The sequence below is a fragment of the Nannospalax galili genome, unplaced genomic scaffold (genome assembly GCF_000622305.1).
Source record: "Nannospalax galili isolate Female #2095 unplaced genomic scaffold, S.galili_v1.0 scaffold960, whole genome shotgun sequence".
In the NCBI taxonomy this organism is placed as follows: Eukaryota; Metazoa; Chordata; class Mammalia; order Rodentia; family Spalacidae; genus Nannospalax; species Nannospalax galili.
Window position 1 is genome coordinate 1066456 of NW_008348313.1, and position 19217 is coordinate 1085672.

The 19217-nt window shown below is 48.1% G+C and overlaps 2 protein-coding genes across 3 annotated transcripts in view; both read left to right on the top strand.

Annotated features, from left to right (window-relative positions):
- Positions 1 to 5368, top strand: part of Nucb1 (nucleobindin 1) — a 21864-nt gene extending 16496 nt beyond the window's left edge. The window contains exons 8-13 of the mRNA XM_008845016.3: positions 2153 to 2211; positions 2414 to 2506; positions 2577 to 2669; positions 3405 to 3575; positions 4006 to 4099; positions 4645 to 5368. Coding sequence (XP_008843238.1) covers positions 2153 to 2211; positions 2414 to 2506; positions 2577 to 2669; positions 3405 to 3575; positions 4006 to 4099; positions 4645 to 4757 — 623 coding nt within the window. The 3' untranslated portion in view covers positions 4758 to 5368. The remainder of the gene's footprint in view (positions 1 to 2152; positions 2212 to 2413; positions 2507 to 2576; positions 2670 to 3404; positions 3576 to 4005; positions 4100 to 4644) is intronic.
- A 2329-nt stretch (positions 5369 to 7697) lies between these two features.
- The window catches only part of Dhdh (dihydrodiol dehydrogenase), a 14923-nt gene continuing 3403 nt past the window's right edge, over positions 7698 to 19217 (top strand). The window contains exons 1-5 of one of the 2 annotated variants that reach the window (XM_008845017.2): positions 7698 to 7823; positions 8247 to 8358; positions 9425 to 9588; positions 13408 to 13660; positions 16628 to 16752. In XM_008845017.2, coding sequence (XP_008843239.1) covers positions 7734 to 7823; positions 8247 to 8358; positions 9425 to 9588; positions 13408 to 13660; positions 16628 to 16752 — 744 coding nt within the window. In that variant the 5' untranslated portion in view covers positions 7698 to 7733. Of the gene's footprint in view, positions 7824 to 8224; positions 8359 to 9424; positions 9589 to 13407; positions 13661 to 16627; positions 16753 to 19217 lie in introns of both variants that reach the window. The other variant, XM_029569426.1, reaches the window with a different exon arrangement.

Below are 19217 nucleotides of genomic sequence, written 5' to 3' on the forward strand. Positions count from 1 at the left end.
AAAATGATAGGTAGAGCACTGCTGTCAATTGGGGAAGAATTTTCTAGATGAAGGAACAGTAAGTGTGCACAGGGAAGGCAGGTTTCCAGGGCTACAAGGGATAGAGATGGTAGAGAGGGTGGGCGCAGGCACCCTTAGCCCCAAGGAGAGGGTTTGGCATGGATTTTGTTCTGTCTGGGATGGAGTTTACTTTAAGGGTTGATGGAATCCATCCAGACTATTTGAGACTAGGCAAGAGATGCTGGACTGGGGGAAGGAGAGAAAAGTGGTCCCAGTCTGGTACCAGCTTGAGGGTCAAGCTGATAGGACTAGCAGATGGCCTGAATGACTTGTAAGTGGGTTGGGGTGTCTCAGGAATCCAACTCAAGCAACTGGAAGGGTGGCGCCTCAGGGAGGTACTGCCCAATAGACTCATCTGCCCCATCCAGTATGGCAGCCACCAGCCAGGGACCCAGTGAGATCAAAAACTCAAATGCTTTTATAAAAATTTTTACTAATTTGTTTTTTGTGTTTGCAGCAGTATGAGTTGAACCCAGGACCTAGCACATGCCAGATAGGTGCTCCACTGCTGAGCTACATCCCCACTCCCAAGTCCATAGTAATAGCATATTCATCATCATTCATATTATCTTAAATTTATTTTTATTTTTTTATGTGTATGAATGTTTTGCCTGCGTGTATGTAAGTGCACCTGTAACCACTGAGTCATCTCTCCAGCCCCCATATTAATCAATTTAAATGTGCTTAGGTCATGTGGCTAGTGGCTACTATATTGCATCAGGCAGACACCCCACCTCCCACCTCTCGTCCCCAGATCTGAGCACAGGGTTTTAGCAGGAAAAGGCAATTACAGTCAAGCCTGACAACCTGAGTTTTATCCCCAGAGCTCACATGGTGGAAGGAGAGGAATAACTGTAAATTGTCTTCTGACTTTCACCTCTCTCTCTCTCTCTCTCTCTCTCTCTCTCTCTCTCTCTCTCTCTCTCTCTCTCTCTCTCCCCCCTGCACAACAGAGAGTCTCACCATGATTTATAACCTTTCATATTTCATGTTTATTTTGAGAGTATTTCCTTATAAAATTTCCTCCATATTCATAAAATACACAGATCTGAAGTTTTCTTATGCTTGCGCTCTATGAGCTGGTTTTTTTTTGGGGGGGGGATGTTTTGTTTTTCTTAAGTATTATTATTGGGGCTGGAGAGTTGGCTAAGTGGTTAAGAGCATTAACTGTTCTTGCAGAGGGCCCGGGTTCGATTCCCAGCACCCAAGTGGTGGCTATGAACCATCCTTAACTCCAGTTCCAGGGGAATCTGAAGCCCTCTTCTGACCTTCACAGCATTGCACGACATGGGTGCACTCACATATATGCAGACAACACACTTGTACACTTAAAAAATAAAAAATAATAATAAATAAAAATTAAAAAAATAAATAAAAGAAGAGGAAATGAAGATGGAACTGTCAGCAGGCAAAGGTTGCTGAGCACTGACTAGAGTCCACAGGAAGGGATTCTGGAAGCCAAGACAAATGTAGGCAGAAAACCACTGGGTTTGCAAGATTAGGTCCCTGGCCACCTCAGTGGGGGCTCGAGCGGGCAGAGAGCTGGGCATGGTGACACAAACCTTTGATCCCAGCACTCAGGAGGCAGACAGAAGCAGGTGGGTCTGTCTGAGATCAAGGCCAGCCTGGTCTATACAGCAAATTCCAGGCTGGGGCTACAGGAAGACCCTGTCTCAAAACAAAACCCAAAAAGAGTGGGCAGAGGAGGAAGGGTCTGAGGCAAGCAGTGTGGCCACTGAAGTTGGCCTGGGTGTCTAGGGCGTAAGGTCACAAGGCCCCTGGAACCTGGGTAGAGGGGCCACCACTATGCCCAAAACACCAGGTGCTACATATACACAGTCTGGTGAGAAAAGTCCCCACAGGGATCTCCTACCCCATTCTTAGGACCCCTGGACACTACAGACATTATGTTGTATTAGGTCTGTTATGGCAGCAGACCTAGGGGACACTGAAGCCTACTGACCACCTTTCTACTGCTCGTCCTTGTTAACAGAGCCTTTGTCCCCTGCAGTTTCTTCACCAGCTTGTCCCTTGGGGAGCAGCCCTGTACTACCCTTGGTCCCCTAAGATCCTTTTTTATCTCATCCCCCAGACATCAACAGTGATGGTGTCCTAGATGAGCAAGAACTGGAAGCTCTCTTCACTAAGGAGGTGAGTGTATCAGGGCAGAAGGTCCTCTGAGTTCCCCTGAGTGGGAGTGCAGGGGAAAACTACAAGTCCCAACAGCCCCTGGGGCAAAAGAAGCTGCTATAGTGACAGCAAGCCCCAAGGCCTTCAGGGAGTTGCAGTCCAGTGTGAGTACCAGGAGTGGGGTTGTCTCAGGCCACTTCACACCCCTCCCTGAACTCTGCAGCTGGAGAAGGTGTATGACCCGAAGAATGAGGAGGATGACATGCGGGAGATGGAGGAGGAGCGTCTGCGCATGCGGGAGCACGTGATGAAGAATGTGAGCAAGATGGACCAGGCTGGGGGGTGCAGCAGGCCCAGCTGTGTCTGACCATGCTGTGGCTCCCCAGGTTGACACCAACCAGGACCGCCTTGTGACCCTGGAGGAGTTCCTCGTGTCAACACAGAGGAAGGAGTTTGGAGACACTGGAGAAGGATGGGAGGTGAGGGTTGAGGGAGCAACTCGGGCCTGGATATCTCTATCCCAGTATCCGCCTTTCCTTCAGCACTGCTGGCTGTCTGTGCACCCCCCACCCTGGGCCTGCGTCCCCCTTTTGTTCCCTTTTTCCTATCTCCAAGTCTCTGTTCTCTCTTCTGTGGTTTTTTTTATCCAACATTCTACTTCCCATCAGGTCACACACAGATACATGCTCAGACACACACACAGAAACACACAGACATATCCACATTCACACTCACATAGACACACAAAGATTCACACACAGGCACACATACATCCACTTATAAACACTCAAACACACACACATGCACACACACTCAAATACATAGACACACAGATTCACACAGACACACGTTCACTCAGAGATACACACATCCACTGATAGAAACAGACTCAGGAGAGACTCACACAGACACACACATACACACACAGAGACCCACATATACATACAGATGTACACACAAATACATAGACACACAGAGAGACTCTCATAGACACACACCTACACAGAGATACACACACATCCACTCATAGAAACACACTCAAACTCACAGACTCATGCACACACACACACACACATATGCATAGGCACATAGACACACACACACACGTTGCCAGCCTCTCGCCTTTCTCCTGTCTTCATTGATATGATGCATCCTTCTCTGGTGTGGGTGGGCCACGGCTGCCCCATTGATGGTCACTATCCCGGGCCCTGTAGACGGTGGAAATGCACCCGGCCTATACAGAGGAGGAGCTGCGGCGGTTTGAGGAAGAGCTTGCTGTCCGGGAGGCGGAGCTAAATGCTAAGGCCCAGCGCCTTAGCCAAGAGACAGAGGCCCTGGGGCGCTCCCAGGACCGCCTAGAGGCCCAGAAGAGAGAGCTGCAGCAGGTGACGAGTTGGGGAACTAGAATCCTCTGGGTCTCATGGGACCCTGTTGTTTATCCAAATGGGTGACTACCGGGTGGGATGGCCTGTGACCGCCATGTTACTTGGTAGATACTCAGGTGGTAGCCACCATCTTTAGTAAGGGTAGGGGATTTCCCATGTCTGACCATGCTGTGGCAGCCATTTGGGGTGAGGATGGTGGGGGGATGTTTGGCCCAGGAGAGGGAGGATAAGGGTTCAGTGAGGGAAAACCTAAGCCACAGCAGGAGATAACTAGATCCTAACTAGCATGAACTCCAGCTCTCAGTGAGAAAGGAAACAAGGACCGTGGGACTGTGTCCTCCCAGCAGGTGGCAGGAGAGTAAGGGGACTAAGACCTGAGCATCTTGGAAAGCTAGGGCTGCAGTCTCATGTCTGTGTCTGCCTCCTGCAGGCTGTTCTGCAGATGGAACAAAGGAAGCAGCAGCAGCAGAATAATGCCCCGCCCTCCAACCCCAATGGGCAGCTGCAGTTCCGCCCAGACACAGGTGCATGCAGGCTCTGTGCACTGACTGGAAGAGGGCTGACCCCGGACCCTGGGTCTGAGGGAGGAGGGCTGAACCTGGACCCCTGGATCTGAGGGAGGAGGGCTGTGGTCCAAACCCCTGGGTCTGAGAGAGGAGGCTGGGGTCTGGATCCCTGGGTCTGAAGGAGGGGGCTGGGGTCTGGACCCCTGGGTCTGAGGGAGGAGGCTGGGGTCTGGATCCCTGGGTCTGAAGGAGGGGGCTGGGGTCTGGACCCCTGGGTCTGAGGGAGGAGGCTGGGGTCTGGATCCCTGGGTCTGAAGGACAGGGCTGGGGTCTGGACCCCTGGGTCTGAGAGAGGAGGCTGGGGTCTGGATCCCTGGGTCTGAGAGAGGAGTCCGGGGTCTGGACTCCTGGGTCTGAGGGAAGAGGCTGGGGTCTGGATCCCTGGGGTCTAAAGGAGGAGGGCCAGAGCCTGAACCCCTAGGTCTGAGAGTAGAGGCTAAGGTCTGGACCCCTGTGTTTAGGAAACTCCCTGTCTAGCATCACTCTCCCTATTTCCTCTGCAGATGATGTCCCTGTCCCAGCTCCAGCAGGTGACCAGAAGGATGTGGATGCTTCTGAAAAGAAGGCTCCAGGACAGCCTCCTGAGGTGCCCCAGCTGGATTCCCAGCACCTATGACCTGTCAGTGACCCCAGCCCTCAAGTTCCTACAGATGGTGATGTAAGCTGGATGAAGTGTCCCCAAAGCTGCCGGAGCCTGTGTGGCATGTGGAGCAGAGGACAGGGCCACCCGTGGCACCGCTGTTCAGGCCCCTTCTGCCCGAGGGCTGATTTCAGCCCTCACAGCCTCAGGGTCTTGGTCCTTTCCTCTGTCCCCGTCTTCAAGTCAAAGACTCACTGGAGGAATGACATTAAAAAGGACCCTCACCTTTCCAGAGTGCTCAGTCCAAACCTGCCTTCATTCGTGGTTTGCTTTCAGCTACCCAAGGCTCATCCACTCCACATCCTGTGCCCGACTTCAGTGAGGTGTGGGAGTTTGGATTGGTCCCTCCAATGTTCTGCCCTCCAAAAAAGTGATCTCAGTTCCTGTCCATGGTTGGAGGCACAGGTATGCTGGTCTCAGATTTGACCAGACCCGTAGCTGAGGTCCCAGATTTCTAGTGTCATGTGGGAGCCTTGAAGGTTGGTAACCCCCCATCCCAGGCCCCTGTTGACACTGCTGAGTCCTACTGTGTGCTGCAGCTACATCCAAATATAGCCTGGCACAAATAAACAGTGTGTCTGTGTATATGTGCTGACTGACCTTTTTCAAGTCTCACCTACATGTGACCTGCCTGACTTCTCTGCATCTTTTCATGGGCTGTGAAAGCTTTACTTGTGAGAAGTCTAGCAGACTTTCTGTCTGCTCCTGGCAAGATGACTTTATGGGGCATCCATTCTGTCACAGAGATGGAATACCCTGAGTCTGACTTCTTAGAAAGTATCAAGGGACAGAAGCTATGAATCAGTTGGTAGAATGCTTGCCTAGTGTGCATGAAGCCTTGGGTTCCATCCCCAGCATCACATAGACCAGGTACTGTAGTGCACACCTGTCATCCCAACACTCAGGAGGTAGAGGTAGGGGACCAAGAGTTCGAAGCTATCTTCAGCTACACAGGGAGTTCAAGACCAGCCTGGCCAATTCTGCAAGCTCAGAACCACTGAGAGAACCTGTTTCAATAAAGGTGATGAAGGTTGAGGAGACACCTGACATAGATCCCACGCCCATTCTACACACACAGGAACACACAAGTGACTAGAAGAGGGTGGCTTTACACTTACCCAGGAAATGAGTTCTTCACTCCTGAGAGAGTTACTGGAAAGCCACTTCCCTCATTGGCCAACATGGCTATGGTGACTCCAGATATCCTTCACATTCGCACTAACATCTGGCAAAAGAAGAGGCCATGGTGCTAGAGAGATGGCTCAGTGGTTAGAAACACTGGCTGCTCTTGCAGAGATCCTGGGTTCAGTTCCCAGCACCCACATGGCAACTAACAACTGTCCATAACTCCAGTTCCAGGGGATCCGACACCCTCTTCTGACATCCATGAACATTGCATGATACAAGTGCACCTACTTGTACCTACACGCAGGCAATACACTCATACACATAAAAAAATAAAATATTTTTAAATAAAAATAAGTTGTTTTTAACCTTGCATGGTGGTGTACTCTTTTAATACTGTCACTCTGAAGACAGAGTTAGGTGGATCTCTGTGAGTTGGAGGTCAGCCTGGTCTACACAGCAAATTTCAGGCCACCTGGAGCTATAGCAAGGTGCTGTATCAAAAAAAAAAAAAAAAAAAAAAAAACTGGGTCTCACTATGTAGCCATGACTGGCCTGGAACTCACTATGTAGACCAGGCTGTCCTTGAACTCACAGAGATCTATCTACCTGCCTCTGCCTCCTGAGTGCTGCGCTACCATGCCTAGCTCTTATTTTTATTTTTAATTATGTGTCTGTGTGTGGATAGGTATGTGCACGTAAGTACAAATGCCCAAGGAGGCCAAAGGCATGAGAGCCCTCTGGAGTTACAGTTGTGAGTTGCCCAACATGAGTGCTAGGAACTGAATCGGGTCCTCTGTACAAGCAGCAAGCACTCTAACTGCCGAGCCGTCTCTCCAGCCCCTAGTTCTTACATTTTATGTTGAACAGAATACAGAATTCGGTTAATCCTCTTAAGACCCTCGGGCAATGATGCTGTGATGATTTCCTTTTCCAGAACAGAAAAATGACCCCAAAGAGTCCCAGCCTTGAGCCAAAATAACAGGGCTAAGGTGAAAAAGAGGGACTCAAAGACCAGTGTCCCTCCCTTCAGGGGTAATAGGCAAGGCCACCTGCCTGTCCTGGTGGCCCAGGCCTGTCATCCTAGTTACTTGGGAGGCTGAGGCAAAGGGATAGAGAATTCAAGGTCAGCCTATGGTATATACTGAGACCCTTCCTCAGCATAGTTTTTAAGTATAAAAGCGTGCTGTAAGACAGATGTGGCTGATGTACGCCTGTGAGCCCAGCATTTGAGAGGCTGAATCAGGAGGATTGCCTCAATTGCCTAGGTCAGCCTGGGATATGTACTGAGTTCCAGATTGGCTTCATCTATAGGGTAAGGCACCGTCTCAATGAGAGCGTGAGCGAGACTGAAGATATGCCTTAGTGGCAGACCACTTGCCTGATCTATGCAAGGGCCCTGGTTGAATCTATAAGTATTTAAGATAGAGAAAGAGAGAGTGTGAGGGAAGAGAGGAGGAAAGGAGAGAGGAGAGGACAGGGGAGGCTGGTCTCGCCTTCTGGAGGGGAGGGGGTATGAGAGGAGAAGGATAAGAGAAGGGAGGAGGGTGGGTGGTTAGAGGAGGGAAGTCTGTTCCTTCCTCCGGACAACTCTTAAGGGTGTGTCAATGAAACACTTAAGGGTCAAGGTGTTGACCAAGTGTGCTGCACAGGGCTTTCATATCACAAATGTTGGCGCTGAGGAGAAAGGAAGGCACCATCCTCTCGGAAGGCAGAGCCAACTAGCAAACTTCCAATGGGGCTAAGGTCCTGCCTCCAGGTGGGCGGATCAGCAGGTTTGAACTCTTACCCAGGCATCACTTCTCACAGGCTCCTGCAGTGGTGAGGATGGCACTCCGTTGGGGCATCCTGTCAGCTGGCCTCATAGCCAACGACTTCACCACCACACTGAACTCACTGCCTCCCTTTGAGCACCAGGTACACTTCCCTTGGGAGACCCCAGGTCTGGAGGAGGAAGGTCCTTTCCAGGTCTGAGGGAGGTGACTCAGGGTCTGAGGAAGGAGGAGCCCTGTGTATGATGGAGAAGAGGACGCTGGATCGGAGAGAGGGAGGAAGGACCCTGGGTATGAATGGAGGAGAGTGTTAGATTTAGAAGGACAGAGAAAGAGTGTGGGTAAAAGACCAGAGCCAGACCTTGCAGCAGACCGAACAGGATTTATTCAGTGAAGGTCACAACAGCTCCTCTGTGGGAAAGCAAGCTGTGCATCGGTGGGAGGGGTAGAGGTGAATTTTATATCACTGCAAACGAAGATGGCACACACAGCTGTGAGGTCTGAGTTAATGTGTCTCCTGCAATGGTCTCACCTCAACCCTTCCAGTATGACACCAGTGCCTCTCCAGGTGGTGGCTGTGGCTGCCCGGGACCTGAGCCGGGCAAAGGAATTTGCACAGAAATACAACATCCCCAAGGCATACGGCTCCTACGAGGAGTTGGCCAAGGACCCAAATGTGGGTGAGTGATCTAGATGGGTCAGGGGAGGTAGGCACAACTGCTGGCTGTAGTGCAATAATCAGGGCACACCACTGTAAAGAAATGGACTTTGAAAAGGCCTGGGTCGGGCTGGGACAAGAGGTGGAGTTAATTATAGAATGGCACTTGATCAAAGACTGTTCTCATTGTGGGTGTGGCTACTGCGTTTGACTTTGGTTTCTGTTGCTGTGAAAGACACTGTGACCAAAAAAAACTTAGGGAAAGAAAGAGCTTATTTGATTTACATTTCCATGTTACAGTCCATCACGGAGGGAAGTCAAGGCAAGAACTCAAGGCAGGAACCTAGAAGAAACTGCTTACTGGCTCTCTCCTCCTGACTTGCTCAGTTACCTTTTGTGCTGGACAGCTTTAGTGTCAACTTGACACAGCTGGCTTGAGGGAGCCTCAGTTGGGGAATTTCCTCTATTGGACTGGCCAGTGGCCATGTCCATGGGGCATCTTCTTGATTGTTGAGCGATATGGGAGGGCCCAGCCCACTGTGGGTGGGTGGGTGGGTGTGAGTAGGTGGGCCTGTGTTGCATAAGAAAGCAGGCTGCACAGGGGCCAGGGGAGCAAGCCAGTAAGCAGTGTTCCTCCATGGCCTGTGCTCCAGCTCCTGCCTGCAGGTTTCTGTCCTGAGTTCCTACCTTGGGCTCCCAGATGAACTGTGACCTGGGAGACCAGACCTCTGCAATTAGGTCAAGGCTTCAATTTCTCAAGAAGTTAGGGAACCTGGTGAGAATTTGTTTTTATTTATTTATTTAGCAGAACCGAAGATGGAACCCAGGGCTTCCCGCACATTAGGCAAGTGCTCTGCCATCTGACTGTATCCCCAGCCATTGGTATTTTTGAGACCGGTTTCATTTTGTAGGTCAGGCTGCTCTCAAACTACCTACAGCTACCCAAGTGCTGGGTAGTTCCTTTCCAATGGGAGAACCCAGGTCCTCTGTAAGATGACATTCACCACCTGGTCCCTGAATGCTGGGGACCAGGCCTCTCATTGTGGGTGTGGCTGCTGACCTCTTGCTCTCCTTCTTTCCTACCCTAGAGGTGGTCTACATCGCCAATCAGCACCCCCAGCACAAGGCCTCCGTGCTCCTCTGCCTTGCAGCAGGCAAGGCTGTCCTCTGCGAGAAACCCATGGGTGTGAATTTGGCAGAAGTGCGGGAGATGATTGCAGAGGCCCAATCACGGGGCCTCTTCCTTATGGAGGTAAGCCTAGAGGGACCCTTCTGACATCCATGTAGTACCACTTGCCAGTACTAAACATGGTAGCCAGAGTTTTCCCACAGTCAAGATGGCCTCTGTGTTTGCCACAATGTAGTTGAATCTAGCATCTATTGAAGCCTCAAACCCAAGTTCATTGCTCCTAGGCCAACGACTCAAGAGCAAGTTGTTGGGGTGAGGAAAAGGATTTGGAAAGCAAGCAAATCATAACCACAGTGGCCATCTTGTTTAGGTATCACAGGACTTACATCCAGGAGTTGTAGGCAGGCATGTCAGACAGAGCATTTCTGTACTGGAGCACGTGTTGCTGTTATCTGTAGGTTACTGGTGGTTCTCTTTATCTAACCAAATATACTGATTAGAAAGAACAGTAATGCCTTGTGCCTTTTTAGTTTCTTTTCCTGGGAAGTTAATTATTGGCAAAAAGCATCTTTCTCCCAGAGAACAGGGGAAGATAGTGAAGGGCTGCACCCCCACACCCCAACACAGGAGGTGATATTTAACGAAGGACAGTTTTTAATCCATTATATGGCTCCAATCACAGTCATCTATGGCAAAACTAATAGGAGACTAAAAATGTACCACTCACCCTTGTGACTTCCAAAATTAGTGATTTTTAAAATTTAATTCATTTTATTTTATTCTTTTAAAAAAAAAATTTTTTTTTTTGGTCTTTTTGAGACAGGGTCTCCCTGTAGCCCCAGCTGTCCTGGAACTCACTATGTAGACCAGGCTAGCCTTGAACTCACAGAGATCTGCCTGCCTCTGCCTCCCAAGTGCTGGGATTAAAGGCCTGCACCACCATGCCCGGCCCCTTTTTAAAAATTTTTATTTATTATTTTTATTTTATGTGTATGAGTGTATTGCCTGCATGTGTATAAGTTCACCTGTGTTATGCAAAGCCCACGGAGGCCAGAAGAAGGCATTGGATCCCCTGGAACTGGAGTTATGAGTAGTTGTTTGCTGCCATGTGGGTGCTAAGAATCAAACCCAGGTCTTCTACAAGAGCAGCCAGTGCTCTTAACCACTGAGCCATCTCTCCAGACCCTGAGCCCTACTTCCTGATAACAGTGTCAAATTATGATTCCATCGATGGGCTAATGATTAGCCATTGATGCCCTGACCAGATTAGAGGCCTCATCTTGGTTTATTTTCCTATTACTTCTTGACCTTTTGACTAGATCAAGTGTAGCTTCTTTTCCTGTTGCTGTGATAAAATACTCTGACCACAACAACCTAAGGGAGAGGGGTTTATTCTGGCTCACACTTCAAGGGTACACACCATCATGGTAAGGAAGTCCTCACAGCAGGAGTTTGAGGGAGCTGATCACATGGCATCCACAGTCAGGAAGCAGAATGTAATGAGTACAAGTTAGTACTCAGCTCACTTTCTCCAGTTTATGCAGTCCAGGATCCTCTGCCCAGGGAATGGTCTCATCCACAATTAAGGTGGATCTTTCTGGACTGGAGAGATGGCTCAGCAGCTAAGGGAACTAGCTACTCTTACAGAGTACACAGGTTCAGTTCCCAGCACCCACATGACAGCTTAAAGCCGTCCATAACTCCAGTTCCAGGGGATCTGATGCCCTCTTTTCACCTCTGTAAACATTGCATGCACGTGGTGCACATACATATACACAGACATACATGCATCAAAACACTCATACACATAAAAAATATAGATAAATCTTGGGGCTGCAGAGATGGCTCAGCAGTTAAGAAAATTGGCTGCTCTTGCAGAGGACCCAGGTTCAGTTCCCAGCACCCACATGGCAGCCAGCAACCTTCTGTAACTCCAGCTCCAGGGGATCTGACATCATCTTTTGACCTCCTCAGGCATTACATGACAGGGTTGCACTTACATACATACAGGCAATACACTCATACACATAAAATTAAAAACTAATAAATAAAAGAATAAAATAAATCTTAAAAAAATAAATCTTTTTAAAAAAGTATTGAGCAAAGAAAAGTTAAAAAGCAACAACAGAGGACTGGAGAGATGGCTCCGCTGTTAAGAACACTGGTTGTTCTTGTAGAAGACCTGGGTTTGAATCCCAGCACCCACATGGCAGCTAACAACTGTCCATAACTCCAGTCCCAGGGGATCTGACAGCCTCTTCTGACCTCCGCAGGCATTGCACGACATGGGTGCACTTACCTACATGCATGCAATACACGCATACACATAAAAAAAAAATAAACCAGAAAGGCAAGTATCAGACAGTTAGCTCAGCATCCTCAAATAAGGCACTTATAACAGCCAGCGGGGAGACCGGAGTTCTCTGCCTGGAAAGCAAGTATGTTGGATAGCTTCAGTTATCAACCTGACTCACCTGGGGAGAGGGACCCTCAAATGAGGAATTTCCTCCATTGAATTCTTGATTGTTGAGTGATGTCGGAGGGTCCAGCTCACTGTGGTGGTGCCATTCCTGGTCCTGTGTTGTATAAGAAAGCAGGCTGAGCACAGGCCAGGAGAGCAAGCCAGTAAACAGGATTCCTCCGGGGTCTGTACTTCAGTTCCTGCCCTGAGCTCCTGCCATGGCTTCCCTCTATGATGAACTGTAACCAAAGATAAAATAAACTTCTCCCCAAGTTGGTTAGTGTTTTTATCACAGCAACAGAAAGTAACTAGCAAGAAAAAGGGACAAAACCAAGCTGGTGCTCACACCATCCAGTGTGAATGACTGGGAAGACCCTACTGAAAGAATTATGCTGGAGTTCCTGACAGAAATTTCTGGACAGAGCAGAGCAGTCGCTCCTCAAGATCTCCCTGTGGTCCTTGCTGGCCTGTAACTCACCATGTAGAGCTCATAGAGATCGGCTTGCCTCTGCCTCCCGAGTGCTGGGATTAAAGGCGTGTGCCACCATGCCCAGCCCCTTTCCCCTTAATTTTGTGTATATGAATATTGTGCCTGCATATATTTTAGTCCATCACATGTGGTTGCTGATATGGAAGAGAAGCCCGGTCCTCTGTGAGAGCAGCCAATGCTCTTAACCACTGAGCCATCTCCAGCCCAAATTTCTTCTTATAAGGACCCTGGTCATATTGGTTTAGGGCCAACCCCAGTGAACTCCTGTGAAGGTAATTACCTGTCTAAAAACTGTTTCTACTTAGCCTGGTGGTGAGGTAAACAAGAACATCGCTTGAGCCCAGGAGTTTGAGACTAGCCTGGGCAACATATTAAACCCTATCTTTTTTTTTTTTTTCTTCTGGTCTTTTTGAGACAGGGTCTCCCTCTAGCCCCAGCTGTCCTGGAACTCACTATGTAGACCAGGCTGGCCTCGAACTCACAGAGATCCGCCTGCCTCTGCCTCCCGAGTGCTAGAGTTAAAGGCTTGCACCCCCACGCCGGGCCTGAGACCCTATCTTAATGAAAACAAACCACCCATTATCTCAATCCAGCCCCTTTTGGAAGTCTTGGCGTGTGGTGGCACATACCTGTAATCCCAGCACTTAACAGGTAAAGAGAATCAGAAGGGATCAGAAGTTCAAGGTCATCAACGACTACATAGTGAATCCGAGGACAGCCTGGGCTATATAAGACCCTATCTCACAACAACAACTATTTTTTTCAAAACCCGCAAAAAAAAAAAAAAAGCCATGTATGAGGCCACGGTGCAGTTCAATCAGATGATGGTCTCTGTGGGGACAGAGGGTGGGGGAGGAAGAAGATGTGCTTTGGAGAATGGAGAGCCGTGGGGAGCCCTCAACACTAGGTTCCCCAGGGAGGTGTGTCCAATTACCAGGTGGGTCCTGACCATTCACTTCCTATGACTCACTTCCTTCTCTGTCACCTGTAGGCCATCTGGAGCCGGTGTTTTCCTGCCATGGAAGCTCTTCGGGGAATTCTGGCCCAGAAAACTGTGGGGGACCTACGTGTGGCCCGAATAGAATTAGGTTTTAATTTGAGCCAATTATCCAGGGCCACAGACTGGGCTCAGGCTGGTGGCAGCCTGCTGGACCTAGGCATCTACTGCATCCAGTTCATTTCCATGGTCTTTGGTGGGCAGAAGCCAGAGAAGATTTCAGCTGTGGGAAGGGTTCATGAAACAGGTACTGCAGACGCTGGGCTGTGTGGTGGTGGTGGTGGGGTTCTCTCTCAAGTCTCTAGCCCCACCCCCACCCAGAGAGTTAGACACCTGGAGGGACACCCCCCCCAACTATACACCACCAGAAACCCAGAGAACTACCAGTCCCAGAAGCACCAGTGGGCACAGTCCACCATAGATAGGTGAATGCCCCCTGGCATTCTGGGAGATGTAATTCTAAATAACATCTTGAGCATCTGAGGGAAGGTGGGCAGGACCCAACATCTCCTTCAGTACTGGACTGGCAATGCCATCCTCCACACCTTAACCCTTTATGCACAGATCATTTCTGAACCAACTGTACAATGAGACTGTATCGTGTGATCTCTGACTGGATCTCCTAGTCTTAATTACTTGCTGGTAAAATATTAATAATAGGATTGTTGTGGGAGTTAATAAAAAAGTAACTGTTGAAGCAAATAGGCAATTAAGAAATAAAAACTGTTATTACTTCCTGTAACTCCAGTTCCAGGGATCTGATACCCTCTTCTGAGCTCCATGGGCACTGCACTCACAAGTACATATAAACAGAGACACACATACACGTAAATAAATATAAATCTTAAAAATTGGGGCTGGAGAAATGACTCAGTGGTTATGAGCATTTTTACAAAATGAGTTCTAGCTGGGCGTGGTAGCACATGCCTTCAGTCCCAGCACTTGGGAGGCAGAGGTAGGCAGATCTTTGAGTTTGAGGCCAGTATGGTCTACAAAGTGAGTTCCATGTCAACTGAGGCTACAGGGAGACCCTGTCTCAAAATAAATAAATAAATAAATAAATAAATAAAAAGTTCTGCTGGGCATGATGGCACATGTCTTTAGTCCCAGCACTCGGGAGGCAGAGGCAGAGGCAGGTGGGTCTTTGTGAGATCCAGATTAGCCTCATCTACATAGTGAATTGGGGCTACAGGGAGACCCTGTCTCAAAAAGACCCCCCCCAAAAAATAAGTTCTGAGGGCTAGAGAGATGGCTCAGTGGTTAAGGGTACTGGCTGCTCTTGCAGAGGACCCAGGTTTAGTTCCCAGCTTCCACAAGGTAGTTAACAACCATCTTTAACTCCAGTTCCAGGGGATCTAACACCCTCTTCTGACTTCCTCAGGCATTGCATGACTTGCTGGCAATACATCCATGCACATAACATAAAAATAATAACATTTTTAAAAATAAGTTATAGGACATAGAGACATGACTCAGTGGTTAATAGCACTGGCTGCTCTTGCAGAGGACCTGGGTTCAATTCCCAGCACTCACATGGTGGCTAACAATCATCTATAACTCCAGTTCCAGGGGAATCTGACACCCTCTTCTGACCTCTGTTGGCATTGCATGGCATGGGTGCACTTACATACATGCAGGCAATATACTCATACACATAAAATAAAAATAATAAATATTTTTTAAAAGGGGCTGGAGAAGCCAGGTGTGGTGGCTCACATCTTTAATCCCAGCACTCAGGAGGCAAAGGCAGGTGGATCTCTGTGAGTTCATGGTCAGCCTGGTCTACCTAGTGGGTTTTAGGCTAACTGGACTACAGAGAGACCCGGTCTCAAAAAGCCCCCCAAAATAAATAAACCAAACAAACAAAAAGGAAGTTCTATCATTAACCCCTTATTAGTCATTGTGAAAGTGATTTTAATAAACTTTTTAAAAATTGAGTTTCAGAAAGATGTAATAGGAAAGAGTTCTGACCTCTTTCTTTTTAGCATTCATTTGTTGGGGTGTTTTTTTTTTTTTCTTTTTTGAGACAGGGCCTCTCTGTAGCCCCAACTGGCCTGGAACTGGCTATGTAGACCAGGCTGGCCTTGAACTCACAGAGATCCACCTGCTTCTGCCTTCCAAGTCCTGGGATTAAAGGTGTGCACCACCAGGTCAGGCTATTATTTTGAAATAAAGTTCACTATGTAGGCTTGGCTGGCCTGGAACTCAACTCACTGTGTAATCCAGGCTGGCCTTGAACTCCCAGATATCCCCCTTCCTCTGCCTCCCAGGTGCTGAGACTAAAAGTGTGCAGCACCACACCCAGCGCTGTTGTTGTTTTAAAGATTTTATTTTTTGTTTTGCTTTGTTTTGAGAAAGGGTCTCCCTGTAGTCTCAGCTGGCCTGGAACTCTCCATATAGACCAGGCTGACTTTGATCACACAGAGATCTGCCTGACTCTGCCTCCTGAGTACTGGGATAAAAGGTGTGAGCCTTCACACCCAGCTAACATTTCATTTTATTTATGTGGATGTGTGTGTGTATGAATGTATGCCACATGAGTAGTGTACCAGAAAGCCAGAAGAGGGCATCCCTTGTAACTAGAGTTAGAGGCAGTTGTCAGCCACCCTACATGGGTGCTGGGAATGGAGCCCGGGTCCTCTGCAAGAATAGCAAGTTCTCTTAACTGCTGAGCCATCTCACCAGATGTTAGTTTACTTTTTAAGAACTTTCCTGTGACATAATGCAGAAAACACACAATTTATTCATTTGAGGTATGTGATTAACTCAGAGTATGGTGTGTTCAAACCTGTAATCCCAGCGCTCATGAGACAGAGGCAGGTGGATCTCTGTGAGTTCAAGGCCAGCCTGGTCCTCATAGCGAGTTCCAGGCTAGCTGGGGCTACTGGGAGACCCTGTCTCAAAAAGGCCAAAAAAAAATTTTTTTTTAAAGAACTAAAACCATTCAAACAAGCATGGTAGAGTATGCCTATAATCCCAGCACTTGGGAGGGGGCAAGAAGATCAGGAGGTCAAGGTCATTGTCCAGTACATAGCAAGTTTGAGATCAGCCTGGGCTCCAGGATACCCTGTCTCAAATAAACTAAACCCAGCAACAACAAAACAGGTTAAGTGTCTGGACCAAGGTTCCCCAGGCAAAGTTTGAGACTCACACAGTCTGACTTGGGACCCATCTCTGTGATCCAGCCCTGTGCTGCCCTGTACCTCCCTTCCAGGTGTGGATGACACTGTCAGTGTGCTACTGGAGTACCCAGGAGGTGTCCACGGCAGCTTTACCTGCAGCATAACCTGCAACCTCTCCAACACGGCCTACGTGACTGGCACCAAGGGCATGGCCCAGGTGAGGCACGACAGGCCCAAGTGTCCTGGGCAGCAACCATCATAGGGGGTGATTCAGCTGAAGAAGCCATTTTTTACCCTGTTGCTAAGGAGTCCATGGTCCTTAACAACCAAGCCCCAGGGATGGAATGTGGACCTTGGTGGTCTCCTGAGGGTGAACTATTGGTCACATATCCTCAGGGCTTAGAACAAACAAGTTTTTTTCTGCTTTATTTTTTTTAGTTTTTGGTGTTTTGGGGACAGAGTCTCCCAGTAGCTGCCTTGTGCACGACCACGCCTGACTTTACCTGCATGTATGTAAGTTTACCTGTGCCATGCAGTGCTCAAGGAGGTCAGAAGAGGGCATCTCCCCTGGAACTGGCATTACAGATATGTGGGTGCTGGGAACCGAATCCAGGTCCTCTGTAAGAGCAGCCAGTGCCAGTGCTCTTAACCACTGAGCCATCTCTCCAGCCTCTTGGTTTTTGTGTTGTTATTGGGTTTTGTTTGTTTGTTTGTTTGTTTTTTGTGTGTGCTAGGGATGGAACCCTGGGCTTCCTACTTGCTAAACATATGCTTTACCACTGAGCTACTCTCCCCAGCCCCAAGAAACAAGGAAAAAAAAGGTGTATTTTGGCTCATGGTTCAGATGTCAGGCCATCATGATGCGGAAGGCATGGTGGCCACAGCAACTTGGTGCCTGATGATGAAAGCTTTTGGTATGGCTTGTCTTCATGGGGGCCGGGTGAGAAAGTAGATAGTCAAAATCCCCAAGGCCCAGCCATCCTCTTCTCCTAGGTAGTCGCCATGACTCTGAGGTTCCACAGCCTTCCTAACAGTGCCACCCACTGGGGCCCAAGTATTCAAACACACCTGCCTGTGAACATTTCCTTTCTAAACCTAACAGCGGCATGCTTAGAGAACAGTGCGATGGGTGAATTGCTTTCAGGCACATGGATGTGTGTATCACCAGAGGTCAGCTTTGTCTGGCTAACTATAATCCTACTGCTGGAAAGAAATCTTTTTTCAAAAAATTTTTTTTGATATATTTATTTTTATTTTGTGTGTGTGAGTGTTTTGTGCACATGAATGTAAGTGCACCTGTGCATGCATACCTATGCATGTCACTGCAGATGGTTGCTAGCTGCCATATGGGTGCTGGGAACCAAACCCAAGTGGTCTGCTAGACTACACCCGGCTAGCACTTGCTTTTTTAAAAAAATAATATATTGCCAGGCATGGTGGTGCACGCCTTTAGTCCCAGCACTTGGGAGGCAGAGGCAGGTGGATCTCTGTGAGTTCAAGGCCAGCCTGATCTACATAGTTAATTCCAGGAAAGCTGGGGCTACAGGGAGACCCTGCCTCAAAATGTATGAGAATTTCATACATGCATATAAAGTGTTTTGATCAAATCCATGCCCACTCCGTCCCCTCCAACTCCTCCCATATCACCCCATCTCTTTTTTCTGGTAACTTCGAGCATGTGCTCTTTTTTTTTTTTTTTAATTGGGTTTTTTGCTACTCTAACATTCCCCCCTCAGAAGAGGTAACCCTAAAATCTTTTAAGGATTAGATAAAAGCTCCCAAATACTTTTGACAATTTTGGCCTTTGGAACACACAATGTTGCTAAGAGTCCTAAGGACATTTTGACTTTTAGCCAAGAAACTAGCTACTTTCCTTTGGGGTCTTTTCACCCTAACTGCCTAGCCAATTCCTACCTCCTATTCTTTTTTTTCACTTGTGATTTTAAAAAAATTTTATTATTTTTATTTTATGTGTATTCATGTATTATCTGCATGTAGGTAAGTGCACCTGTGTCATGCAATGCCTATGGAGGTCAGAAGAGGCTGTCAGATCCCCTGGAACTGGAGTTATGGACAGTTGTTAGCTGTCATGTGGGTGCTGGGATTCAAACCCGGGTCTTCTGCAAGAGCAACCAGTGTTCTTAACTGCCGAGTCATCTCTCCAGCCCTTTTGTTAGTTTTTTAAGAGCTCTCCACACTGTTTTCCACAGGGGTTGCACATGTTTGCAATCCCACCAGCAGTGAATGAGCGTTCCCCTTTCTCTACATCCTCACCAGCATCTGGTATCATTTGTTCTTGTGATCCTAGCTAGTCTGATTGGGGTAAGGTGATACCTTAGGGTGGTTTTAACTTGCATTTCCCTAATTACTAATGATGTTGAACAGTTTCTGAGATGTTTCTTAGCCATCTTTATTTCTTCCTTTGAGAACTCTCTGTTCAGATCTTTAGCCAATCTTTTAATTGAGTCATTTGGTTTCTTGCTTGTTTTTTTGAGTTCTTTATATATTCTGGATGTTAAGCCTCTGTCATATGTGTCACTGGTGAAGATTTTTCCCATTCTGTGGGTTTTCTCCTCACTTTTTTTTATTGTTTCTTTTGCTGTTCAGAAGCTTTTTAGTTTAATGAGGTCCCACTTATTGATTGCTGACCTTAATTCCTGAGCAACTTCTGTCTGATTTAGA